Raw genomic sequence first — 27,408 nt, forward strand, 5'->3', positions numbered from 1 at the left:
TTTGACTTCTAGCATCTAGGACTATGAGAAGATAAATTTCTGTTGTTTTCAGCCATTCTAGTTTGTGGTACTTTGCTACGGCAGAACTAGGAAACAGATACAGTGGGCTTCTGATCTATTTTCTTCTAGTAATTTCCATGGGCAAATAATCACAGCCATAGAATTTGTCTGGTACTACATTATCCAACAGAATAGCTACTAGCCACATATGGTTATTTAAATGAAGGATAAATTAAAATTAAATAAAACTAAAAATTCAGTTCCTCATTTGCACTACTTACATTTCAAGTGCTCAATGGCCACACGTGGTTAGTGGCTACTGCATAAGATATTGCAGATTGTAGAAAATTTCTATCAAGGCAGAAAACACCACGGGACAGCATTTTTCTAGTCTATTAGTGAGTTTTCTCCTGCAATAATGCTGCACAGCAACTGCGGAATTTCAGTGGATTACAAGAACAAACAGTTTTCTTGCTCACGGGTCGGTGGGGCAGTTCAACTGTAGGTTGCAGGTCAGATGGACTTGGCTCCGGGCCACAGTTTGGGTTTGGGTTTGCTCCATGTGTCCTCTCATCCTCTTTAGACTCGGGGCATGTTCTTCTCATGACTAACAGCAGGAGTGCAAGAGCGTGGTCTAAACCACAAAGCACATTTAAAGCCTCGGCTCAGATCTCATTTGGTTAATTGTCCATTGGCTAAAAGCAAATCACATGACCAAGCCCGATATCACTGTCTACAGTGAGAGGGCCTACAAAGTTACACAGAAGATGGTCTGGATGTATAATCCTATAACAAAGGAGTGAAGAACTGACAACAATAATCCAATCTACCTCACCTATACATAGAGCTTATTTTTTCCTCAAAAGATAATACATTCACATGGTTGAAAAAACAAAAGTATGAAAAGGCATGCAGTGAAAATATCTCCGACATCTGACCCACCCACTTCAACCCCTCTCTTTAGGGGTAAACCGTTATATTAGTTTCTTGTCTATCTGCATGAAAATACAAGCAAAAACATATATTCGTCCCCTCCCACTTTCTTAAAGGGAGTTCATTATACACTGTAATGCCTTCACTTACATCTTTTAAAAATATATCTTGGGAAATTTTTCCATGTTAATACACATAGATATAGTTCTTAAACTTACAATCACTAGTATTTACTGGTGTCTGTATTCTTTGTCCCTGCTTTCTCAGCTTAATGATGGCTACCTTCCGATGTCTGAGACAACGGGCTTGTGTTGGAAAGCAACACTTTTAATCTGATTTTACCACTAGGGGGCTCCCAGTCTGGCCTGGAAGTGTTCACAGAAGTTCCTAAAGGTTTGGGGTCTCATCTCTTGCTAAGGATGTTTATTTAGAGCTACCTTTTATAATTAATTTGCTTTTATCTTTCAAAGTGTTCCAGAGCTGGGCGGGTAGAGTCAAGGCAGCTGCTCTAATTCTTGTTCTCCCCTTAGTTAGGGGAAAGGGGGAAATGGGCAGGGGAGAGCATGCCCAATCCTTTTAGAGCTAAAACTGGGAGAGAGGGTGTCACATCACCTCCATTCCTATCCCCATTGGCCAGAACTTAGTCACATGATCACGTCAAGCTAGAAGACCATACGTGGGAGTTATACCACTAAAAGGAAGAAAGAATATACATATTGAGGAACAATTAGTCCTTTTCTTGGCGTGTGAAGTCTCAGTGAGAGGGCACAGTCTGCGGAAGTTAATAAACATATATATTTTTTAAACTTTATATTGTATTATAAAATATAACATGCATACAAAAAAGTGCACAAATCATAAGCAGACAGCTTGATGAATTTTCACAAAGTCAGCACGCCTGCGTAGCGAGCTCCCTGGTCAATAAATTGAGCACTGTTAGCACCCCAGAGTTTGCTTGACAGCAAGGGTAAGAGCGACGTACCCACGTGGAGGCGGAGCCAAGGGCGGCTGAAGGTGAGTTACCCGGAAATAGGGCGTGGCCAGGCGAGAAGGCGGGGCTCCGCTGAGGGCAGTGCCCGGCTCTAGAGCCCAGGGAGGGGTGGGGCTTGAGGGTACTACGCATTCAGGGCGGGGCTTACTCGCCCGGCGTCCCGGCTGGAGAGAAGGGGCGTGGTCAGATCAGGTGTTGAGGGCCAGGTTAAGCAGGGGGAAGACTTCGCGGCCAAGATAGCCAGGGCCTAGTGGTCCCCAAGGCGGCCTGGGCCACGAGGGGCGAGTCAGGTGGATTGGCTGGCGGTACCTAGCGAGGGGAGGAGGCTTGGAGCGCCCCCCTGGAACGCGTCGGGGCGGGGCTTCTTGCCGTCTGGGCGGGCGCCGCGGCGAGGGGCGGGGCTTCTTGCCGTCTGGGCGGGCGCCGCGGCGAGGGGCGGGGCTTCTTGCCGTCTGGGCGGACGCTGCGGCGAAGGGCGGGGCTTCTTGCCGTCTGGGCGGACGCTGTGGCGAGGGGCGGGGCCACCGCGCGCGCTCCAAAATGGCGGCGGCCAGTGTGGCCGGGCCGGCGGCTAACGTGTTCCCGTTCCGCGACGTCCGCGCCGCGCCGGATCCGGTGCTGGAGGCGGGCCCTGTGGCACACGGACCACTGCCGGTGCCGCTGGTGCTGGACAATGGGTCGTTCCAGGCCCGTGCCGGCTGGGCGTGCCCCGGGCCAGACCCGGGCCCCGAGCCGCGCCTGCAGTTTCGCGCCGTGTGCGCCCGCGGGCGGGGCGGGGCTCGCGGAGGGGCGGGCCCGCAGGTGGGCAACGCGCTGGGCAGCCTGGAGCCGCTGCGCTGGATGCTGCGCTCGCCCTTCGACCGCAACGTGCCGGTCAACCTGGAGCTGCAGGAGCTGCTGCTTGACTACAGTTTCCAGCACCTGGGTGTCTCCTCGCAGGTGAAGGGCGGGTGGGTTGGGCGGGAGGGGAGGGGTCAGGTCGTGTCTCCGCTCACTCCGCTCTCCAAGGGAGAATAGTCAATCCGGGAGCTCTGATTGTTATTTAGTCATTCATTCATTCAGTCGATCAAATATTTAGTGCCTAACGTGTGTAAGCCCTGTGCTAGGGGCTTAGGGTATAGCAGCGAACAAAACAACGCCCCTTTTCTCTTGGAGCACACATTCGGACATATTGTGCGTGTTTGTTAATAATTTCACTTATTGACAAATGTGTATTGAGCACCTACTCCGTGTCAGGCATTTCTAGGCATTTGGAATACATTCGTGAATGTGACACAAAATTTCCTGTATTTATGGGGCTGGCCCCGTGGCCAAGTGGTTACGTTCACGCACACTGCATGGGCCGCCCGGGTTGGGGGGTTCAGATCCCTGGCGCAGACCTACCTGCACGCTCATCAAGCCATGCTGTGGCAGCATCCCGCATACAAAATAGAGACAGATGGACACAGGTGTTAGCTCAGCGACAATCTTCCTCACCAAAGAAGTAAATCTTTTCCTGTACTTATGGAGCTGGTATGGAAACACATTCTAGTATGAAAAGGCAGACAATAAACAATAGAATTAAGTAGTAGATTCTATGTCATGATAGAAGGAGAGGAGAGGGTTACATTTTTTTGTAAGATGATCAGGGTAGGACTTTGGGAGAAGATGATGTATGAGCAAGAACAAAGGAGATGACTGAGGGAGCAAGGCATATGACTGACTGAGGGAATAGTATTCCAGAGAGAGGGAACAGCCAGTGAAAAGGCCCTGAGGCAGGAGTGTGCCCTAATCTTAATTGAGGGCTGCCAGAGTGAGGGGAAGAGTGGTGAGTGGAAGAGGAAGTCAGAGAGGTAGTGAGGGAGCAAGTCACATGCCTCACGGCTTTTACTCTGAGCGAAATGGGGAGCCATTGCAGGGTGTTGAACAGAGAAGGGATGTAACATGTTTCAGAAGGATCGCCATAGCTGCTGAATGGAGAACAGACTGGTGTGTGTCACAGGGTAGCAATAGGGAGACTAGTTAGGAGGCTCTTGCTCTTAGGTGAGGGGTGACAGTGACTTAGGTGAGGTGGGGATGGGAGCATGTGGTAAGAGGCAGGCAGATTCTGGAGATGTTCGAAGATGGAGCCAGTGTGATATGCTGACACTTTGTATGGGCTTGACTTCATAGCCTTCGATCGACCCACTTTCGTATTTTCCAGAACAACTTCCAGTAGATGAGCTGAATGTTTTAGGGTTGTTTCTGATCAGCTTTTTGATTGGAGACCAAAAGCGAATTCAGCCTTTGCAGTAAGGATTTTGGTTTCTTTTATGCTTTAAAAAGAGTATTCTTTTATCACCACCCATTTACTCTTTTCTTTCAAAGTAGGGCTGTGTTGATCATCCCATAGTTTTGACAGAAGCCGTGTGCAACCCCCTGTATTCCCGACAAATGATGTCCGAGCTTCTTTTTGAGTGCTACGGGATTCCTAAGGTTGCCTACGGAATAGACAGCCTCTTCAGCTTCTACCACAATAAGCCAAAGAACTTGACTTCCAGTGGCCTCATCATTTCATCTGGGTACCAGTGTACACACATTTTACCCATCTTAGAAGGGAGGTGAGTTTCACTTACGGTGTTTGAGTGCTGTTTTGAGAAGCATTCAGGAAACATTTATTGGGTGCTTGCTTTAGATGTGGAGTGGAAGGAGCAAGGACTGGACCACGCAGTGGCCTCTGGGCTGAGCTCTGACCCACCTTACTGTGTGACTCTGGCAGGTCACTTCACCTTCTATCCTTTGTAACCTCCTGGACTGAGTTGGGGTAGATGGTCTCTGAGGTCCAGATCCATAATTCTAGAATTCTATGCTTCTGATTTATGGTAAGATAGCTAATACTACCTGCTGGTGGTAGGTGCTCAATAAAAATGTTTTGAGTAAATTATTTGATTAAGTTTAATTTAGATCATCTTTGTGTTCTGAAGTCACTTTTTAAAAAAACATTATTTTATTGAAGAGATAATGACTTACAACATTGTGCAAATGTCAGGTGTACATTATTCTATTTCACTTTCTGTATAGACTGCATCATGTTCACTGCCAATAGTCTAGTTTCTATCTGTCACCATACACATGTGCCTCTTTACTCCTTTCACCCTCCCCCAACCCCTTCTCTACTGGTAACCACCGATCTGTTCTCCTTATTTATGTGTGTGTTTATCTTCCACATATGAGTAAAATCATATCGTGTTTGTCTTTCTCTGTCTGACTTCATTTAGCATAATACCCTCAAGGTTCTGGAGTCACTTTTTTATTAAGAGATTATTTTTTTATTTAAAGCTCTTTAATCATGATCATTTAGACCTTTCTTTTCAGATAAAAGTGCTTGGCACATAATAGGTAGTTATTAAATATTTCTGAGTTGAATGTAAAGTGAAGGTAATTTCTGTCGTGTTTAAAATCTGTTCTGATTTTATAGTTGGGTTTTTGTTGTCTCATAAGAGACTAGGCCAGGGGCCGGCCCTATGGCGCAGCGGTTAAGTTCGCACGTTCTGCTTCTGTGGCCTGGGGTTCGCCAGTTCAGATCCCAGGTGCGGACATGGCACCGCTTGGCAAGCCATGCTGTGGTAGGCATCCCACATATAAAATAGAGGAAGATGGGCACCGATGTTAGCTCAGGGCCAGGCTTCCTCAGGAAAAAGAGGAGGATTGGCAGCAGTTAGCTCAGGGCTAATCTTCCTCAAAAAAGAAAAAAGAAAGACTAGGCCAGCACTGTGCTCTCCTGAGAAGCTTTCTCACTGCGTAAGGAGGGTGTGTAAGTAGGGAAAGGAGCCCCGGTTTTGGAGTTGAGTGCCTGGGTTTGCGGCCCTGCTAAGGATGAGGTGCTTAACCTCTTCACTTAGTTTCCTAACATGTAAAATTGACAAGAAGCGATTTCTCAGGGTTACCCTGAGGATGAAATGAGACAATGTGGGTGATGGCACTTTTTAAACTGTAAAGCAGTCTGAGTGTTTAAGTCAAAATAAATGACATTGAATTTATTGAGACCCATAGTGGTAATTTCTCTTGAAGTTTCTACAAAAATTTATGAAGAAAAAATTAATTCTTAGACATTACCAGACACTCCTGATGTGCAGTTTTCTGTTTTATGTAAATAGAATATGCAGAAATTAAAAATAACATTATGTCTGGGGCTGGCCTGGTGGCATAGTGGTTAAGTTCGTGTGCTCCGCTTTGGTGGCCCAGGGTTTGCAGGTTTGGATCCAGATGTGGACCTGCACACTGCTCATCAAGCCATGCTGTAGCAGCATCCCACATACAAAAATAGAGGAAGATTGGCATGGATGTTAGCTCAGCGACAGTCTTCCTCAAGCAAAAAGAGGAAGTTGGCAACAGATGTTAGCTCAGGGCCAATCTTCCTCACCAAAAAAAAAAAAATAATAACATTATGTTATTTTTATATTATGTTGAGAGGAAATTATTTTACATGAAGGCTAAGAAATGATCAGATAGGAGCATATCCTGTTCTGTGCTGGCATCTGCTGGTGAGGTGTGATATAGCAGTGATATTTCAATATACACAGCAAGTTCCTAATTCTTTGCTAACTTTCTTACATTAAGATGTAAGGTTACATTGGTTTTCTTCCCCTTCAGTGCATGTGAAAGGGACCTGCTACTCTTAGATTACAGCAAGCCACTATGTGTGTGGTTACTTAGTGTGTTTGTGTCAGTAGAAGTCGAGTGTCTAGGAGTGAGGTTCTCAAAATCTGGCCTACACTAGAGTTTCCTGGAAAGCTTGTTAAAATGAAGATTTCCAGGCCCACCCCAGAGCAAATGAGTCCTGGGAATTAGCATGTTTAACAACTCCCCCAGCTAATTCTAGAATTCTTGGTCCCAGGACTACAGTTTGAGAAATGCATGGTGAGTCACATAAGGGTCTGACTTCAGAGTGCATGTTCTTCCCATTGACCATTGTTTCCTTCTGAGACTCTCGTTAGAAATTAGATCGCCATGTGTCTGTCTGGATGTGGACTAGGAATTCCTGCACTGGGTAAGAGATGGGACCAGGGGACTTGAAAGTCCCTTCCTGCTGTAAGGTTTTATGTTCCCCTAGCTGGTCTGTTTCTTCCTTGTTCATCTACATTAAATTATCCTTTATCCCCCCAAGATGCTCCATAGTCTCTTCTCCATGTCGCCAAAAATTTCAATGCTGTTTTCCATTCCTTGGTTGTAGGTTAGATGCTAAAAACTGCAAACGCATCAATCTGGGAGGAAGCCAAGCAGCTGGCTACCTCCAGCGTCTCCTCCAGCTGAAGTATCCTGGGCACCTGGCAGCCATCACTCTCAGCCGCATGGAGGAGATCCTGCATGAGCACAGCTACATAGCTGAGGATTACGTGGAAGGTAATGAAGAGGATGTTTGCTTGCAGCTTTTGGATGTTGTCTTCCTTTGGGGTAGTCTTTAAATTGTTCCCAGGATGACTCTTTTGCTCAATTTTTTACTGTTAATTACTTTTTAGCATCCCCTTCCCCTTTTGATGTATACTTTCTTAACAAACTATTCAATAAACTGATAAATTACATGTGTAGGTTCTTTTTCCAAATTGTTTTGGCTGTTCTGATTCCTTGTCCTTTCAGTATAAATGTTAGGATCAGCTTGTCCATATCTTACAAAAAAGTTCTCTTGGGATTTTGATTGAAAGTACGTTAAATCTATAGATAAGATTGGCTATAAAACAATATTCTAAATATAAATCCAGATATAATACTAAATCTAGATTGGGGAGAACTGACATTTTTTGCTATGTTAAGTGTTCCAATCCATGAACATAGTGTGTCTTTCCATTTATCTAGGTCTTTATTGATTTCTTTCATCAGCATTTTGTAGTTTTCAGCATATAGATTTAATACATGTTCTGTTAGACTTATGCCTAAGTATTTCTTTCTTTGTTTTTTTCATTTCGGTTTCCACTTACTCATTGCTGGTGTATAGAAATGCAATCAATTTTTACATATTGATCTTGTATCCTGTGACCTTGCTAAACTTATTAGTTCTAGTTTTTTTGGATTCCTTGGGAACTTCTGTGTAGGCATAGAGACAGTTTTATTTCTTCCTTTCCAATCTGTTTGCCTTCCATTTCTTTTTCTTGCCTTATTTCACTGGCTCAGACTTCCAGTACAGTGTTGAATAGAGTGGTAAGAGTGAGCATCCTTGCTTTGTTCCCAGTTCCTGATCTTGGGGTGGTGGGCGGAAGCATTTAATCTTACACTATTAAGTATATGATGTTAGCTGGAGGTTTTTGCAGCTGCCCTTTATCAAGTTGAGGAAATTCCCTTCTGTTCCTGGTTTTGCTGAGCATTTTTATTGTGAGTGTATTTTGAATTTTGTGAAATGCTTTTTCTTCAATTGATGTGATCCTACAGTGTTTCTGTGTTGGACTGTTCATATGGGAGATTATAATGATTACTTTGTGAATAGTGAGCTAGCCTTGATTTTTGGGTGGTAAACCCTACTTGTTCATGTGTATGTTTTTTTATATGTTGTTGGATTCAATTTGGTAATATTTTATGGAGTTTTTTGATCTGTATTCGTGAGGGATATTATCTGTAGTTTTCTTGTATTGTCTGTCTGCTTTTGGTATCAGGGTGATAGTGGTCTTGTTAATTGAGCTGGAAAGTGTTCCCTCTTCTTGAACCTTCTGGAAGAGATTGTGTAAATAATTGATATTATTTTCTTAAATGTTTGATCTAGTGGACCCATTTGAACCTGGGGATTTCTTTTTCTGAAAGCTTTTAACTATGAATTTAGTTTCTTTAATAGACAGGTAATCTCATTGTTTTCTTCTTTTTATTATTTCCTTCCTTCTACTTTAGGTTTATTTTCCTCTTTTTTTCTAGTTTCTTAAGATAGAAGCTTAGACTATTACAAGACCATTCTTATTTTTTTAATTTTTTTTTTTAAAGATTTTATTTTTTCCTTTTTCTCCCCAAAGGCCCCGGGTACATAGTTGTATATTCTTCGTTGTGGGTTCTTCTAGTTGTGGTATGTGGGACGCTGCCTCAGCGTGGTTTGATGAGCAGTGCCATGTCCACGCCCAGGATTCGAACCAACGAAACACTGGGCCGCCTGCAGTGGAGCACGCGAACTTAACCACTCGGCCACGGGGCCAGCCCCGACCATTCTTATTTTTAATATAAGCATTTAATGCTGTGAAATCTACATTCCACAGGTTTTGGTGTTATATTTTCATTTTTATTGAGTTCAAATATTTTATGATTTCCCTCAAGACTTCTTTTTTGAGACATTGATTATTTAGAAATGTGTTGTTTTCCCCTTTTTTGTTTTGTTTTTTGGTGCGGGAGGAGATTCTGAGGAAGATTGTCCCTGAGCTAACATCTGTGCCAATGTTCCTCTATTTTATATGTGGGTTGCTGCCACAGCATGGCTGGCAAGTGGTGTAGGTCCATGCCTGGGAACCAAACCTGGGCCATTGAAACCAAGCATGCTGAACTTAACCACTAGGCCAAGGGCCAACCCAAGAAATGTGTGGTTTTATATTCAAGTGTTTGGAGATTTTCCTGTTATCTTTCTGTGACTTATTTCTAGTTTAGTTCCATTATGGTCAAAGAACTTCCTTTGTCTGATATCAGTTAAACTTGTGAAGGTTTGTTTTATGACCCCGGTTTACACTGCTTTGGCGAGTGTTCCATATACACTTGAAAAGAATGTGTGCTCCGCTGTTGTTGGGCGGAGCGTTCTGTGATGTCACTTAGGCCCCTTTGGCTGATGGTGGTGCTCAGCTCTATGCCCTGTTCATTCTACGTCCGCTAGCTCTGCTGATTATGAACAGTGTTGAAGTCTTGAGGGATAATTGCGAATTTTCCTATTTCTCCTTTCATTTCTGTCAGTTTTCGCTTTCAAGTATTTGAAGCTCTTTTGTTAGGTACGTATTTAGGCGTCTTATGTCTTCTTGGCAAACTGACCTTTTGTCATTCTCTAGTGTCCCTTTTCATCTTGTGCAGTTTGCTTTGAAGTCTGCATGGACATTAATGAAGCCTCTCCCCCTTGATTGGTGCTTGCGTGGTAGGTCTTTCCAGCCTTTCATTTTTAATCTACCTCTATCATTGTATTCAAAGGGAATTTCTTAATAGTTGGGGCTTTGGACTTTTTTTTTTAATTCATTCTGTCAGTCTCCTTCTTTTAATTGGTATGTTAAGACCATTTAAAATTAATTTAATTAGTCATATGTTTGGCTTTAGGGCCACCATTTTGTTATTTGTTCTCTCTTGTTCCTTCTCTTTGTTGTTGCTGTTTCCCTCTCGCCCTCTTTTGGGTTATTTGAACATTTAAAATTTCCTTTTGGTGTTCCATTTTAATTTATCTGTTGTCTTTTCCTGTCCCTTTCTGTGTGATGGTTTTAGTGGTTGCTCCAGAGATTCCAGTACACAGACCTTCACAGTCTCCTTAGAAGTCTGCTGCAGTCTGCTGCTCGCTCTTTTACTTTCTCCTGTGCAAGTGGAGTGTGGGGATCTTCGCGTTCCGGAGGCTCCCTTATCCTTCCTCCTTTATGTTGGAGTTGTCTTAGGAATCACATCTACTTACGTTGGAAACCCATCAGACATTGTTATGGTTTTTACTTTCAATTGTCAAACATTTTAAAGAACTTAAGAGGAGGTTGGTCTATTACGTTTAACCAGATTTCCATCATTTCTGTTGCTCTTCCTTCATTCCCGACGTTCCAGATTTCCTTCTGGTGTGTTTCTGTCTGAAGCTCTTTATTTAGCAGTTCTTTCAGAAGAGGTCTGTGGCTTGGTGTCCAGGTTTTATAGCTGCATTTCGTTGACTGGGTGATTGATCAGAGACCGGGTGGAGTGTGCGTTCTCCATCTACCCAGATCTGGAACCCTGCTATTGACCATCTAATTTCTGTGCTCATGGGGTTTCCGTTTCATAACTTCCAAAATTATTTCTTGGAAGAACTGCAGAAATGGCGGTGCCCTGATTATTATGAAAACAACGTCCACAAGATGCAGCTCCCATTTTCCAGCAAGCTCCTCGGCAGCACTCTGACCTCCGAGGAGAAGCAGGAGAGGCGGCAGCAGCAACTGCGGCGGCTGCAGGAGCTCAACGCCCGTCGGCGCGAGGAGAAGCTGCAGCTCGATCAGGAGCGGCTGGACAGACTGCTCTACGTGCAGGTCAGAGCAGGTCCCGGGATGGGGCCCCAGCCTGACTCAACAGGGCAGTCCCAGAAAAGTTTCTTCCTGTATGTTCTTCCTCAACCGTGAGATGCATTGACCGTCTAGGTCACCCTTGGGGTCAAGAAGGAGTCTGGGGGGATCATCAGTATTGAGAATGGTATAACAGCAGGTGTTTCTGCAAGAGCTGTGGGCTCTGGCTTTATTGATTTGTTTTGGCCTTATAGTCTCCTTTATTTTATTTTTAACTTCCTAACTTAAGTGCTGCAAAGTGCACAAATCTTAAGTGTGTAGCTTGATGGATTTTCACAACGTGAAACCCGCTGTGTATCCGCCATCCAGATCAAGAAATAGAACATCCCCAGCATCCCCAGAGCCGCCCTCAGTCTCCTCTTAGTGACTTTCACATCTCTTCCTCCGAAAGGTGACAACGTTTCTGAAGTCTGTCACCATAGATTAGTGTTGCCTGATCAGGTGGTGCAGAAACCATGGTACGATGGCAGCCTAGAGACGGCAGGGGAGCAGGCCGGCGGTGCGTAACTGGTGGAGGTGTGATTTTGTGGAGGGGCAGGCTAGGGAGCTGTGTAGTTTTTCTCTGTTAGACTTAGCTACTTCTCTCTCCTCCCTGTTTGCGATTGCACTGATGCCTTTGGGGATGAATTCTGACTGCTCTGGTTTCAGGAACTTCTAGAGGATGGCCATATGGATCAGTTTCACAAAGCTCTCATAGAGCTGAACATGGACTCCCCGGAGGAGCTGCAGTCCTACATCCAAAAGCTCAGCTCTGCAGTGGAGCAAGCGAAGCAGAAGATCCTTCAAGCAGAAGTCAACCTGGAGGTGGATGTGGTGGACAGCAAACCAGAGGTACTGAGGGCCTTGGAGGGAGGTCCCATGTGGTCATTTAGAGATCACAGCCATTCCTGAGGGCGAGAGGAGTGTCTTGAGAGGGCTGACATCAAAGGGGCTGTGACCAGGCTCGGGGAAGAGAGCAGTGTGGTGGGTGATGTCCGTGGGCACGGGGGCAGGGACAGTGATAGCACTGACCTTGTGCCAACTGAAGTTCTCACCTGAGGGATTTCACCCTGTGGACCCCTGGCCCCCCAGGAGGGGGAAGTGTGCCCGTAGAGTAGGAAGAACACATACACAGCAATCATGTGGCCCCATCTTGAACCTAAACCTGCCCCTCTGATGGTTGTTTGGCAGTTAGTCATACACTCTCTTTAACTTTCTTCTGATGTTTTATTAAAAATGTTGTTACTTCCTTTCCATCTTGATGTTCCCTAAGGACAGGGATCGTGCTTCATACATAGTTGATGATTTTTTTACAGCAACTAGTAGACATGCTCATTAACGTATTTGTAGGTTGATTTAAGGTCAGCCTTTTGTTAGTTACTAAAACTAACTCTTGAATAAGCTCTTTGATCTCCTCTCTCTCTCCTTTTTATTTCCCTGCCAGTGGACTGTTAAGAAGTGTTGATGTGGCCAAAAGGGCAGGTGGCAGGGCTGAGAAAGGGCCATGGGTACTCCCCGCCCTCGCCCTGGGCCCTGCATGGTGAAGGGGCTGTCTTCGGGTCATGCTTTGGCCAGAAGTCACTGGGTTGGCTCTCCCATCTTTAGCACTGGAAAAAAGCGTTAATTAGTATACGCATTGTTCCTGAATTTGTCATCTCTAGAGTTCTAAAACAAAGGAGCTTGGTCATTGCCTTGGGACACTTCTAGGGCAGGATTAACTCATCAGCTTATTGGTTTTTTGTTTTCAAATCAACTTTCTTTAAATTCTAAAACCTCTACTTGTAGAAAGAAGCAGTTGTGTGGGACAATCCAGTGTGGTGCTTGCCAGTGCCTTCAGAGCTCTCCTTGGCTCAGCAGGAAGCCTGCTTCTGCAGTGACCATCTCTCAGCTGGAGGCCCGCTCTCCAGTTCCAGCTCGGCCTTGCTTTCTCCACCTCTCTCTGACGGGCTGTAGACTGCACGTGAAAAGCAGCCGGCCATGCGCGTGCATGTTTGACAGAGCAGATCCTGAGTCAGGCTTCCTAGATACAGCGTGCTGGATCACTGAGATCTTGGGTAGAAGGCGCCTTTTCTCCCATCTTCCTCTCCTACAGCATCCCAGATCAACTTCAGTAGAACTCGTGTGCCTTTTCTAGTTTGCTTCTCCCAGTTTTCAGGTCTGTGTTTCAGCTTTGAGCTGTTTAGTGGGATCCAGATCCATATCATCTTTGCTGTTTATTCATCCATATTTAGTTTTTATCATGCTTAACATGTCTGTCAACAGGACATCAGCATCTTTATCCCAGACGTGTGTGACTAAGCCACAAGCACGTGAGGGATTTCAGATTTAAAAAGAAAAAACCAAACGACTGTGAAATATGATTCCTGAGCAGTTGGGGAACTAGTTTTCCTTTTTTGTTCATTTTTCTCCATTTATTACATGCCGTGATTCAGCCACTCCTCCATTCAGCAGATGCTTATTAAGCCCCTACTTTGTTCTGTGCTCTGAGGATACTGTTCACATCTCTCTGGGCTCGGGGGGATTTTGAAATGTTGGACTTGAAAAGATTTCTCTACATACAACAAATGTGATGAAATGATCTGTCCCCAGAGTTCTGAGGGTCAGTCAGCATTTGCTGAATGTGATAGTGGTTAAAGTCAGTTACGGTAACGTTCATGGCATAAATTTGACCACGGCGTTGGCTGGCCAGTTCTACCTTTCAGGACGTGTTTGTAGTATTTTCCAACAATATAATCCATTCAGAGTGGAAAGAATAGATTTATGCGGACTAATATTCAAATTGAAATGCCATCCAGGCAGTAATTGCCGAAGTGAATTAATCCAGCGAAATTTTTATCTTAAGAGTGTTTTCTAAAATCCATTTTTCCTACAGACCAGTCCATTTCAGCCCTGGCTGTGCTGCAGGTGTTGCGATGAGGATGTGGTAAGGGAGTAGGCTTTGTCGGCATTCCTAATGGAGTACTGAAACTGGAAGATGTTGGCTTTCCATCGCTACAAGCATGGCGTAGCCGGGGGAGGAGGAGGACACAGTTTTGGAGCAGCGTCATTTGTTGTAAAACACCATGAGCCAAACATAGAAAGTCCCCTTGCCTGACTAGCCAAGATGGGAGCCGGCCTCTGCTTGTGCTTATGCTGCTCAAGACTGTTCCAGGGAACCATGCTGCGTCTTCTCTGATGTGCTTTGGCAAACCGTTGTTCTGTTCGGTTCCAAAAGAACAGTCATATTTGTGTTCCTGAGTGCTGCGCAATACACATGGAGACCCTGGCGAACCCTGGAGGGCGAGAAGCCAGCCGGGGTAGAGAAATATGTTCTCTGCCGATGCCCCTTGTCTGCATTATACTTACTAACTTTCCTTCTCTCTGTGAATCATATGAATTGGGATAAGTAAAATATCTTTTTATCATTTTTAGTGAAGCTAAGAAGGTATCTTATTTTTAAGGTGACATGCTTTTCAGTATAGCAAGATGAAGGTGAAAGATGTTATTTTTGTTGCAGCTAAAGAAGCCTTTTGAAAACCAAACATTTTAGAAGCTTCTCTATTCCACGGAAGTTTGAGGGGCTGTCCCAGGGGCCCAGCGCTCGGTGCTAGGCGTGGGATGCCGGGGACTAGCGGTACAGAGGCGGTTGGGATACAGTGCCTGCCCTCCTCAGGACCTCCAAAAAACAGAGCTGTGGAACCATACTGACCTGACGGCAGTAAAGCTTATCAGGTGTGGGGGCGGCGGCGGGAGGGGGGGGTGGGGGGGGGCGGCGGACTGCAGGTGGAGTTTTGAGACAGGATTGGGATATTTGACCTGGGCCCTGAATTAATTGATTATTAATTGATTATTGATTTCACGAGGAGGGAAGGACGTTTTAGATGGAAGAACCACATGTGCAGGGAGCATGCACATTTGTTTAGTCGCGTGTGGGAGATGAAGGGGGAAGGGAGGCAAGGGCCGGCCTATAAAGATCCTTATCAGTCAGCCTGGATGTGATCCTTCAGACAGAACCTTCAGAGTATGCTGAGCAAGGAGAGTTTATTTTAGGGAAATAGCTGGTGGCAGTTAGGATGATGGGTTTAGGGAGAGGCAAGACTGGAGGTGGGAAGACAGGATCGAAAGGTAGTAGTCCAGAAGAGAGCAGATGGGACCTGGGATTTGTCAGTAGCCACGGGAATGGAGGGCGGAGGAGGAGATGTAAATGTCAGGGTCCAAAGATCTTGGTGCCATTTAGGGGTAGAAGTGACAGGAGCGGCATTACTGATGATAATAGGACATGTGATGTGCCAGACCCTGTGCTGAGCACTTCTGCAAGTGTTGTCTTGATGAGTTTCCGCAGTTCAGTAAGTACTGTCATCATTCCCATTTTATAGATAAGGAGACTGAAATTCAGGGGAGTGAAGGAATTTGCTCAAAGTTGCACAGCTAGAGGTAGTGTCGCTGAGAGTCAGACACAAGCAGTCTGGTTCCAGATTCACCCTGGTCACACTGAGGCTGTACTGAAAGGTAGTGGGTGGAGGGCAGTGACCAAGGTCATGAGCTGGGTTCTGAGCACCTTATCTTTAAAGTCTCTGGGGGGCATCAGGTGGAACTTTCCAGGACCGAGCTGTGGAAGGACCTAGAATCACATGAGGAGTGAGAAGAGAATACGTGGGGACGGCCACCACTTAGGGGTTAGGTGGCAGGGAAAAAGCCAGAGAAAGATTGAAACAGAGCAGTCAGAAAAGAGAGAAACCAGAAAAGTTGACGGGAGAGTTTTAAGAACATGGTGGTGGGCTTGACCTAGGATAGTTCTCATCCTTTGAGACAAGGAAGGAAGAAGGGACTAGAACAAAGATCAGGAGGTGGAATAGAGAATGCATAGGTAAGTTGGTACTTTGAAGCCCCAGAGGTGATCTGCTTAGGACCGCTGGGTGGGGATTAGAAGGGGGGCTGCGGAGAAGAGTGGAGGGAAAGCTCTCAGACAGCTGCTGTGGGGAAAGCAGAAGGAAGCCGAAGAGGAACTGAAGGATTGCCTGGTAGCAGTCTGGGGCGTTCTCCACTCCTGCCCGCCTCGAAGCACATTGTACCCATCTGTTGCTGTGTGAAAACCACCCCACACTTAGTGGCATATTGTGCTCGTGAATTTGATGGGCCGGGAGTTCAGACAGTATGGCGGGGCTCTGTGCTCCATGATGCCTGGGCCGCTGCTGGGAAGACTTGGACCACTGGGAACTGGACTCAGCAGGGACTGTTGACCTGAGCACTCGCACATGGGCTCTCCATGTGCCTTGGGCTTCCCAGCACGGCTTCCAGGAGGGAGCTCCCCGAGAGAGAGTAGCCAAGAGCAAATGTTGAGGGGTGTTGCCTTATTTTAAGAGTGAGTTTGAATGCTAGTTTACCTTTGCAGCCTATATGAATAGGTTCTAGAGAAGTCTATTCACAAGCTCTGGATTCTATTGGTGATTTACATACTTCATAGGTTCTGAGAACAAAGAGAGGCTCAGAGGACACACTCGGCATAGGGTCTTCTCGCAGGCCTGCTTGGCTGTTGATGTTGAGTCTGCTTGAATCTTCCCAAGATTCCATCCCGTAAGACAGTCCTTTCAGCCACAGCTGTTGTCGGTAGAACATTCTCCCATGGGCTGCAATGGAATATTTCTTCCTGTAACTTCTCCCCTTTGAATCCAGAAGGTAGAACTCATCTGCCTTTCACATGGCAAAAGGACAGATGGCTGACGATGTCATCCAGAACCACCGCCCTCCACCCCACCACTCAACTTCTTTTGTCCAGGTCAAAATTTAGATGTGCCCTAAGCCCTCTGCTGAGGGAATGGTGCCAGCTTGCTCGCTTCCACCAGGTTCATTGTTGTTGACAAGGAAAGCCTGTTCTGCAGGGCTCCACAGATAGGAAGCCTTCTGCCACCTTGGAGCTTTTAGTCATGTCCTCAGCCCGGTGGACCTGCTGTCAAGGGGCTAATTGGTCAGCTAATTAATCAGCCCATTGGTGTTGGCACGTATGTTTATTAATCATTAAGAGGTTATTTAATTTTGCTGGTAGCCTGAGCCACTTTGTAGGACGCCAGCTATCACCCTCTCGCGTGGAGTCCTCTGTGTGGTGGTGTGACTGACACAGGTGGCCCGCTGGACCCCGGGCTTGAGCTGGCCCCATCGGAGGCTCCAGAGAGGAGGGGGGCGTTGATGAGCTTGTCTGAGAGGGAAAGGTAGGGGGAAGAGCACAGCCTGTTCTGTTTAGTCTTTTAATCCTGTGGTCATGCATGGGTTTTTTTTAATGGCTTAGAAAATTTTTCATAGTTTTTTTAAACTTTCAGGACGTTGGGCGAGATCCCAATTCTTTTTCATGACACTGAACTAATAGGACTAAGGCTCACTGGAGTTACAGGAGCCGTATTTTATGTTGCTTCTTCTGTCCTTAGACCCCTGACCTGGAGCAGCTGGAGCCATCTCTAGAAGATGTGGAAAGCATCAATGATTTCGAACCCTTGTTTTCAGAGGAGACGCCCGAAGTGGAGAAGCCGGTCACCACTGTCCAGGTTGGACTCCTGTAGCCCAGGCCCTGCTTATGCTTTAAGGCTGTTGACATAAATGACTAGTTTGGTCTAGTCTGCTCCTTTAGGAATATTAGAAGGAAAAAAATCCCAGTTGTATTTTCTAGGAAGGGGGATACCAGTATTTGAAAGATCTGAAGTCAGGGTTTTTTCCCAGTGATTGATTGGGGTTCCAGCACCAAGACCTGTAGATCTGTGAGAAACACTCTTCTTGCTGGAAACGTTTGGGCAAGTAATTGTGGACTTGAGACCTGAAGACCAGCTTTAGTGGTTTCCTTTAAATTTAAGCCAATGTCATTATGCTTAATGCTCATTTGGGTCTACGTTTCTGTCATTACAATGGCAACCAGGTAGACCGGCCTGGGTCTGAGACACGCCTGGGAGAAAGCTTTCTTGGCCGTGGGGACAGGGCTGCTGAGCAAGGCATTGGGTGGGAGACTGGTCTTCCACTACTGGCCTTTCGGTTGCTGCTCTTCATGAAGTCCTGTTCCCTGCAACACAGGGACCATTTCACGATGCAAATTTGTAGTTACTTATGGTTCAGAGGTTGGAAAAAAGGTAGAAAATGGAAGTATCAAATCAGGAGTGTTGGGGGGAGGTTACTCTGGCATGTACGAAGGACAGAAGCTATATTGGAATAAGAAATGCGGTTTGAGGGAACTGGGATGTTTGTCATTATGGCCTAAAAATATCTTCTAAACCTTGGGTTTTTAAAGCCCGTGTTTAACTTGGCAGCGTATCATCAGCTGTTTGTTGGGACAGAAAGAATTCGAGCTCCGGAAATTATCTTCCAGCCGTCGCTCATAGGAGAAGAGCAGGCTGGGATAGCAGAGACCCTTCAGTACATTCTGGACAGGTGAGACGGGACCTTCTTTCCTCCTGTTTTCCTGAACCGGTTCCTCAGATTTTGCATTGGTTGGTAGATCTGGTGGTTGGGCATTTGGAAATCTGTCCTCTCGCTCCTTTTCCTTGACTCGCTGTGCCAGATAGTCTTCTTTATCTCTCGCTAGGCCTGGCACAGAGTTGGGGCTCTGTCATTCTTTTCTGAACATGTAAATACTCAGTTGACTTGAGGAGCTCTAAGAATTTCTTTTAAGTGTGAGCAACATGATAATGTATGTGCATTGGCTTTCATATAAACCTTCACATTATTGAAGACTAGTGATTCTAAATCACCCTAAAACTATGCAGAACCTATCAGTTTTTTCCCCTCCTTGCAGACATTTTATTTAGAGTTTGCATTTTTATAAGAACGTGCCTCTCCCCTCCCGTTTATACAGGCATTTTCCTGCCGTGTGAGTTTTCACAAGACACAAAGGAAAAGGGGAAGGTTTTTTAACACTTTTTGTGTACCTGTTTTCTATTTTGTACTGAAAGCTTGCATTTCCACCTCTGCATTCTTGTCTAATATTCAAGTTGGAGGGAGTATACCAGAAGGAATTGTTTCTCTCCTAGGTACCCAAAGGACGTTCAGGAAATGCTGGTTCAGAACGTTTTCCTCACTGGCGGGAACATGATGTATCCAGGAATGAAGGTTAGAATCGAAAAGGAGCTGTTGGAGATGAGACCCTTTCAGTCTTCTTTTCAGGTACTGATAATTCATGTAACCAGCTGTTTTGAAAATAGCGTTGATTATTTGTTTTCTGATTGCAAAAGTAATTCAGTGTGAGAAAAATTACTTTATTGCTCCATTCTCCAGAGATACCCACTGTTAACATTTTAATGGCTTTCCTTCTGGTCTTTAATCTATATTGAATTTTTCAAGCAGAATGGGAATCATATCTCATATATTTCTGTTTTCTTTTTTTAATTGAAAAAGGAAGACATGCATATAATAAAATTCAGAGACTACAAAAAGGTGTACAATGAGAAGTCATTCTTTTCACACAGTCCTTACTCTACAGGGAAAGCTTTTCTTTCAGATTTTCTACACATAAGCTTGTAGATTGCCTTGTAACCTGAATTTCCTTAACCTGTCATGAACATTTCCCATGTCGTCCTTCTTCTAACATATTATGTTTTTATGACTGTATGGTGTGGATGCCCCATTATTTATCCACTGAATCCCTGCTCACCAGGAAACACGGTCTGAGCTCCCATAGTGGACCAGGCACTTTGGGGATACTGAGATGTCCTAGACGTAGCCCCTGACTATAAGGAACTTGCTGTCTGTCGGGGCAGCAGTCAAGTAAATAGGCCGTGGTAATCTGGAGCATGATGGGCCTGCAGGCATGGGCACCTCACCTGTCAGTCTTGGAGGTCAGGAAAGGCTCCATGGAACTGCATCTCGTAAGGATGAGGAGGTGTTTGTTGTCTAGGCAGTGTGGAGTGGGGTGGGATGGAAAGAGCATTCCACACAGGGCCTAGCATGAGCAAAGGCCCAAGAGCCGAAAGCTTGTTGGCGGGGAGTGAGCAGTAGGTGAGTGTGGCTGGAGCTTATGGTTGTTGAAGAGGAGTGGAGGGGTGCCGTGGAGAGGTCAGCAGGGCCCGCATGATGCAGAGCCTGTGTGTCCTGCTGAGAGGCTTCACCTGGATCCCCAATGCTGCGTGATGTATCCTACATTCAGGGTGTGGTCTCTGAGCTGTGGTCCTGACTCCGTCACCGCCATTACTGAATTTTGCCTCAGTTTTCTCAGTGGTATGAAGGGCATAATCATGGCGCCTGTTACCAGGATTCAGTGTGCTAGTGCACAGCAAGTGCTCAGCACAGGGCTGCACAGAATAAGCACTCACACGTTAGCTATTGTGTTGGGGGTCCCTAGGACCAGCCCAGGTTCCATGGTTCACTAGGACTCAGCATGTAATCATACTCATGACTCTGATTTGAAAGGAGACAAAGCAAACTCAGTAAAGAAAAAAGGTGCGTGAGGCGAAGTCTGGGGGCAGCCAGGTGGGAGCTTCCAGAGTGCTCTCCCAGCAGAGTCGCACAGAACGTGCTTGATGCTCAGCAGCGAGTTGTCACAGCACATGTGACATGTTGCCAACCAGGGAAGCTTGTTGGAGATTCAGTGCCCAGGGTTTTTATTGGGGCCGATCATGTGGGCTCCCCCACCTGGCACATACCTACATTCCAGGCTCACAGAAGGAAGCAGGTGTTCAGGATAAACCACATTGTTTGCTCAAACAAGCGCAGGGAACCACTTCTGTCAGTTAATGGGGGCAACCCTCCTGAGATCTCAGTTCCCAGATGCCAGCTGAGGACCAGCCTCGTAAGCAGGCCTTCCTAAGGAGTAGCATCAGGCCTGCTAGAGTAACGCTTTCTGCCCAGCGGTTGTTATCCTTAGGCCGTGCAGGACCAGGACGGAGTCTAAGCTGGGGAATCATGTGATCCAGTTTGCACTTTAGGAAGATATTTTTGACGCTGGTGTGGAAAATGGAGTATAGGAGAAATACTGGAAGCAAGAGAGCAGTTGGGGCCAGCTCCCCGGCCTTTAGGATGAAGTCCTCACTCCTCAGCACTCACCACGGTGTACTAGAAAGGTCTCTTGAGCTCTGACCTTGGGTAACTCTCCCTTATTCCTCATTATCTCATCACTGCCCCCTCCTCCCTGTACTTCAGCCAGTGTACTCTTCCTTTCCCAAATATGCCATGTTTTCTTGCCTCGGGGCTTGCCCTTTGCATGGACTACTCTTCCCAGCTCCCTCACGGCTGGCTGAGTCGTCACTTCCCCCAGAAGCCTTCCGTATCCTTAGCAACATTCCTTACTAGCCCTGCCTCCATTAGGGAAGGGCCTGCCTGTCTTGTGAGTTGTTGTGTTCCAAGCCCTTGGCACAGTGTTGCTTGGCAGCTACACGAGAAACCCGAAGGCAGTGGCAGAGGGAGAGGAAAGAGGGCATCGGTGTGAGAGAGTAAGGGAGTAAAATGGTCAGAACTGGGTCATAGATTGGATTGGAGCAGAGCAGTGGGTCCTAAGACAACTCCCCAGGCCTAGGTTGGGCATCTGGTTGGATAAACATGACATTCACTGGAAATAGGAGAGGAAGACCAGGCTTGAGGGGGAGGATAAGGAGTCCCGTGGCTGAGTGGAGTTTCTGGTGGGAGACCCAGGAAGAGCTGAGTCATGGCTAGCTGATGAGCGAGTGGGAGAAGGCGGAAGGGTCCGCTGGGGTCCCCCAGCAGAAATGTGCCCGTGGGTGCGGTTTGGAAGAGTAAACGGAGGCCACGCCTAAGCCTAAATAACCCCAGCGATTAAAGGCAGTTGGAGGATGGGGGCGCCCGTGAAGGAGGTTAAGAAAGAGGCCGTGGGAGGGGTGGGAGGAGCACAGGAGGGATCAGCAGCGCTGGAGCCTCAGGATCAGCATGGGTGCACGCTCGTGGTGTTGACTTGTGATGACAGCATTGAGAACAGAGCTATAGGACTTTCTAGATCTATTTGTTGATAATCCCAAGCCTTTCCCGTGAATTACTTTGTGAGCATTGGTTGTAGAAATGCTGCTGCTGGGTCTCTCTTCCCGGCTCTGTCTTAGCTGTTTCCGGCTCATGTGGCAGAGCCCCAGCTTCCGTCTCTTCCACCTTTCCTGCTCCTTGTCACATTGCTGATGTATTGAGTGTGTGTCATGCTATAATTAGCCCCTGATGTTCGAATTTTAGATGACGTGTACAGCAGTGGCTCAAACGTGAACCATATGAGGCCCTAAGATGTGCACAACTTTTACACACTTTCTTCAAAAAATTGTTTCTGTTGTTTCTTCTTATTTAAACAACAAAACATTTAAACACATTCCTAAAATATCAATTTAAACAAACCAAAATGAAGATGGAAAAAAAATGATTGTAGTTCAGCCACTGTGAGCAACATTGTATATATACTTTCAGGTCATTTTTTTCTCACGTGTATGATTTTAACCAAAAAGAGAGATTGTTTATAGCTTATTTTGTAACCTGTATTTTTTTTTACTTTTCAAATTATTGCGGCAGTTTTTCTATATCAGTGGGTACATTTCCAAAGCATCCTTTTTTGTGGTTGTATAGTATTCCATTGTTATATTCCACATATCTTATTGCAGTTTTTACTGGTAATAACGATAGCTGCCATTTACTGAACACTTACCCTGGGCCAGGAGTATACCAAGTGCCTTCCACTCATTCTCTCACTGACTCTTTCTAAGCCAGAGCACCAGGGTCTCCTGCTATCCCAGTTTTGTTGATGATCCCTTCTCACAAGTCCCTTGCCTGTATCAGCCCAGGCGGTCAGTCTCTTGAACTCGTGGGTTTATCTGCTTCATCCTACTCCATCTGTGTATGCTGATTCTGCTTTGTATCGCCTGCTCTTTATTTCAGACAGTTCTGAAACCACCATTCCAAGCTGTAACTCCTCTGGGGGTAGAGGGAGGTGAGAGGGAGGGGGGAAGTCAGGCAGCCTGATTTGAAAACAGAAAACAGGGAGCCTGATTTGAACTACAGAGAGCCCTCCCCGAATGCTCGTGAAGCTTGGCTGAGGGGCACGCACAGCGCTGCTGGCCTCAGCCTCGCTCCGTTAGTGAGCAGTGTAAATGGAGCCTGGGGAGCCTCATGGAGAACGCCCCAGGTCGTCCTCTCAGCTCTCATTCCTCCTGAGGCTCGTTTGCCACCATGGCCAGAGCTGCCTCGCATCAGCATCTGCCTCCCTCTGCTCGCAGAGAGAGGCTCGGGGCCAGAAAGGCCTTTCCCCCAGGTCGAGTGCCAGCTCTGCTTCCCCTCTCATCAGACAGCTTGGGGATGACAGCATTGGAGCAGGAGGCGGGGCACCTGGTCCCTCTCTGACCCAGAGTCCAGGTCTTGTGTTCATAAAAAAGCTGACGGGCTGGCCCTCTGGCCGAGTGGTTAAAGTTCGTGCACTCTGCTTCGGCGGAGGCTGGCCCTGTGGCCGAGTGGTTAAAGTTCCGTGCACTCTGCTTCGGCGGCCCTGCGTTCACGGCTTCAGATCCTGGGTGCAAACCTACTCCATTCATCAGCCATGCTGTGGAGGCATCCCACGTAAAAAGTAAAAGACGATTGGCACAGATGTTAGCTCAGGGCTAATCTTCCTCAAGCAAAAAAAGAAGAGGATTGGCAATGGATGTTAGCTCAGGGCGAACTTCCTCACAGAAAACAGAAAACAGCTGACAGCGTTTATTCTCTGGGGTCCAGTCTGGTGTGCTTTGCATTCTCGGGCTCTTTTGGAGAATCAGGGGGTGTTTCAGCTCAGCTTTGTGTGGGGGTGCAGAGATAGTCCTGCACTGTCTTGGAATTAGTCGGGGCCCTCTTCTGTGTGTTTCTGGGGATAAAATGGGGGTGTGGGCTGGTGCTGTAGCTGGGCCTGCTGACCATTCCCTCCTCGAGCCTGGTGGGGGGAGTCCTTCTGGTGAACGTTCTCTTTGTGTTTCAGGTTCAGCTTGCCTCTAACCCCGTGCTGGACGCCTGGTACGGTGCTCGTGACTGGGCCTTGGACCACCTCGAGGACAGTGAAGTCTGGATCACCAGGAAAGAGTATGAAGAAAAAGGAGGAGAGTACTTCAAGGAGCACTGCGCTTCCAACATCTACGTCCCCATCCGCCTGCCCAAGCAGGCTTCTCGCTCCTCAGAAGCCCCGGCATCCGGCAAAGGCTCGGGGGCCAGTGGAGGCGGTGCTGGCGAGTAGGCGTAACGGAGGGGTCCCCTCCAGGGCCCTTGGGCCCCGTCAGCCAGTGTGGCAGGACAGTGACTGTGCTAGCTGGGTCCTCCCTGAGTCTGCCGGTGACATTGGGCTGCAAGATGGATTTCTCCTGGGGAGAACAGTTAGGGACACTGGGAGTTACCCTTTAGAACTGTGTTCATTTGGGGCTTCTGCAGTGCAGAAACTTTAAGTGGCCTTCTGGCATCTTTGTTGAACCATGGGAGAGCTGTGGCATCCACTTTCTTCACCAGTGAATGAAGACAGTGGAGGACAGAGGTGTACAAAAGGCACAAGGCTGTTTTCTTACTGCATTTTGACTCCATTCTTTAAAAGAAAAAATCCTTTAAGATTTATATTATCAGTGTAGGTATTCTTCTCACTTTATTCAGAAATTGTGTGAATGCCCAGCAGGTGGAGGTCTTTCACATAAATACATAAAAAAGGTACTGTTTATGTAACAAAAGCAATCACCCACGAAATCTCGGGAGCTGGAAATACTCCCCTCCTCCTATTATTTCCTCTTACACATAAGGAAAAAGGGCCCAAAGAGGGTAACCAGATCGTGCACAGTCACTCTGTTAGGGGCCTGCTTGGTGCCCACTTCTGAAAGGGCAGAAATGAGGCCTTGGCTCAACTTTTGTTCATACTTTATTTGCTGGAAATGTTTTCCACCATACGAGGGCTTCCTGCATATTTTTTATTTCTATCCCTGTGAGTTTGTTGGCTGCTTCACTTCTTCAGGCCTTCTGAAGAAGACAGGGGTTGGAGAAGGTGACTCCTGTAGCCTTTCCAGTTTTGCCATAACCTCACATTCGCTGTACCTTTGCAGCTTCCTCTGAAATGGACAGATAACCCCTCTGTGACAGAGATTGCTTTGGTGAGAATTTTAACTCTCAAACACACCCAGTAATTGAGCCCAGAACTCCCCTGAGCTCCTAGTGTCCTTGTCACAGGATCCAGACATTTAAATCCTGTGGAGCCTCTGGCCCATGCCTCTGATGAGGCCCCCTCAGAGCCTGTCTGCTCATCCAGTTTACCAGGGGTGCTCGCCTGGATCTCCAGCTCTCAAGGGCTTTGACGCCGAAGACCAGGAGGGGGCAGTGGTGGTGGTGGAGAAGGCAGAAGACCCAAGCCAACGCAAGATCTCCCAAGGCCTTGCCAGTGAGCCATTGGCCGTCTGTGGCTGGGCCCAAGGCCTGATGAGATGCTGATAAAGGATGATGTGAAGAAGAAGGCAGGACCGACCTCCTTGTGAAAGATGTTTTCATTTCACATTTCCAGTGGGAGGAACCCTGCTAACTGCTGTTAGGGCTGGGGGCCTTTCTCCCACAGTCAGCCGTTACACAGCCTGAACAGCAGGGCTGAGGTCAGAAGACTGCTGTAGAGGTCCCGCCCTGATGGGGAAGGACCCTGGGTTGGGCAAGTAAGCCGGGACACATCACAGTCAAACAAGCGTTAAGCTGGACCTAGTCAGGGTTCCTGTAGACCAGAACTCAGGGGGACGTTTGGGCTGTGGTGAGAGACAGGCCGAGGGGCTGATCCTTGAGCGCTCTGGCTTCATCTAACCCCTCACATTCAGTATGCCGTGACCTCTCGTGACCACCTTAGCATGCGCAGTTCTCCTCGGGGAATCTGTCCATCCTTCCCCAACACGCTAGGCAGGAATTTGCTACCCTTGGGTTCCCTGGGGCCCTCGCACAGCCACTAACAGAGTGCTCACCACAGTGCCTTGGGCTTTATCTCTGCCCCAGGATGATCGCTTCTAAACTGGAAAGCTTTCCCCAAGGGCAGGACGGGTGTTTCATTCAGCGTGGAGTATCCACAGCACAGTGCTGGACTCCGGATTTTTAATGAATGACTGAATCTGTGAACAAAGGAAATTTGGGAATAGTTTGTCTACTCTGTTGAGAGGAACAAATGAGAAGTCCACACTGAGGACTTCCTCTCCACCAGAGCACCCTACTCATGGAGACGTCTTACTGTCCCCACCCTTACCCTGCCACGATCTTTCCTGGAGAGAAGGTGGATGTGCCTAGCTGAGTGTTCTAGAGACAGCTGTGAAGGGTGGCCTCCCGTCACCCAGCTTAGGGCTCTTGTCTGGGGTTGCAGCAGGAGGAGACAGCCCAGGGGAGGGCGAGTGTCCTGTGGGTCTTCAGGACCCCCCAGGAATGGGTTTGACTCAGGATAGCTCTGAAGGTGGGGTGGCCACCTGGAGTGAGCGGGGCCCCTCTCTGTGACTAAGACGTGGTGGAGGTGTCCTACTGCCCAGTGGGGCTGCCTCTGCCTCCTGCTGGCACTGCTGGAAAGAAACTCTTTTGCCAAAGGAACAAACAAAGGAGGCAAAAAGGTAATAAAGAAGTTAAGAGTGAAATAAGTGGTAAAATATGGGAAGAGAAGGCTAAAGCAAGAAATGGAGAAACCAAATTCATACAAATACAATGTGCACAGATTATGCCCACCCAAGGGACTGAGTAAGATGAAGTCTGTTACTGCAGAGCTTTGTGACTAAGTCATTACAGGAAATTAGAAAATGGTGGAGGATTGCAGGGTGTTGGCAGAGGCTGGCTGTTTACTAAGCACACTCCTTTCCTCCGGGGCACACGGCTGCACTGCCTTCCCAGCCTCCTCTGCAGTTAGCCATGCGGCCATTTGAGTTCTGCCAGTGGAATATGGGCAGGAGAGGTGAGCACCATTTCCAGGGCTGGCCTCTATAAACCTCCCGTAAAAGCTCCTCTTCCCTCTTTCCCTGACCACTGGCTGAATGGAGAGCAGTCTGAGGCCCAAGAGGAGCTCAGAGCCACAAAACGGAAGGAGCAGAGGCCCTGCAAATTCTTCCCCATGAGGAATAGGTTCTTAGTGTTGAGCTGCTGAGATCTTTGGCCTTACCTGTTACAGCAGCTAGCATTGTTCTAACCTAAACTCTTCTAACCTAAACTGTAGGTTACACACAGGAACTTCATTAGCTTTGTGTGAATTGGGGACTTGTTAGGGAGGAAAAGTTAAAAATAATATGAAATAAGGAGAACCCTGTCACAGATAGTTATCCCGTTGTTTAGGAAATGGGAACTATAATTCCTTTTATCCTGTAGGAGGGATTAACTGAGAAAATGAATGAAATGACCTATGGATTTCAGGAAACATGGCAGACTAAGCTGACCCAGGACACGCCCCCCCCC

The 27,408-nt window shown here is 47.0% G+C and overlaps 1 protein-coding gene across 1 annotated transcript; it reads left to right on the forward strand.

Moving 5' to 3' along the window:
• Positions 1-1,742: 1,742 nt before the first annotated feature.
• Positions 1,743-26,600, forward strand: ACTR5 (actin related protein 5). Its single transcript, XM_044748312.2, has 9 exons — positions 1,743-2,863; positions 4,274-4,503; positions 7,116-7,285; positions 10,859-11,076; positions 11,758-11,940; positions 17,487-17,603; positions 18,335-18,474; positions 19,074-19,206; positions 23,966-26,600. Exons 1-9 carry the CDS (start codon positions 2,465-2,467, stop codon positions 24,215-24,217), a joined length of 1,842 nt encoding a protein of 613 aa, XP_044604247.1. The 5' UTR covers positions 1,743-2,464; the 3' UTR covers positions 24,218-26,600.
• Positions 26,601-27,408: the final 808 nt, after the last annotated feature.

The sequence above is a fragment of the Equus asinus genome, chromosome 15, assembly GCF_041296235.1.
Source record: "Equus asinus isolate D_3611 breed Donkey chromosome 15, EquAss-T2T_v2, whole genome shotgun sequence".
NCBI classification, from domain to species: domain Eukaryota; kingdom Metazoa; phylum Chordata; class Mammalia; order Perissodactyla; family Equidae; genus Equus; species Equus asinus.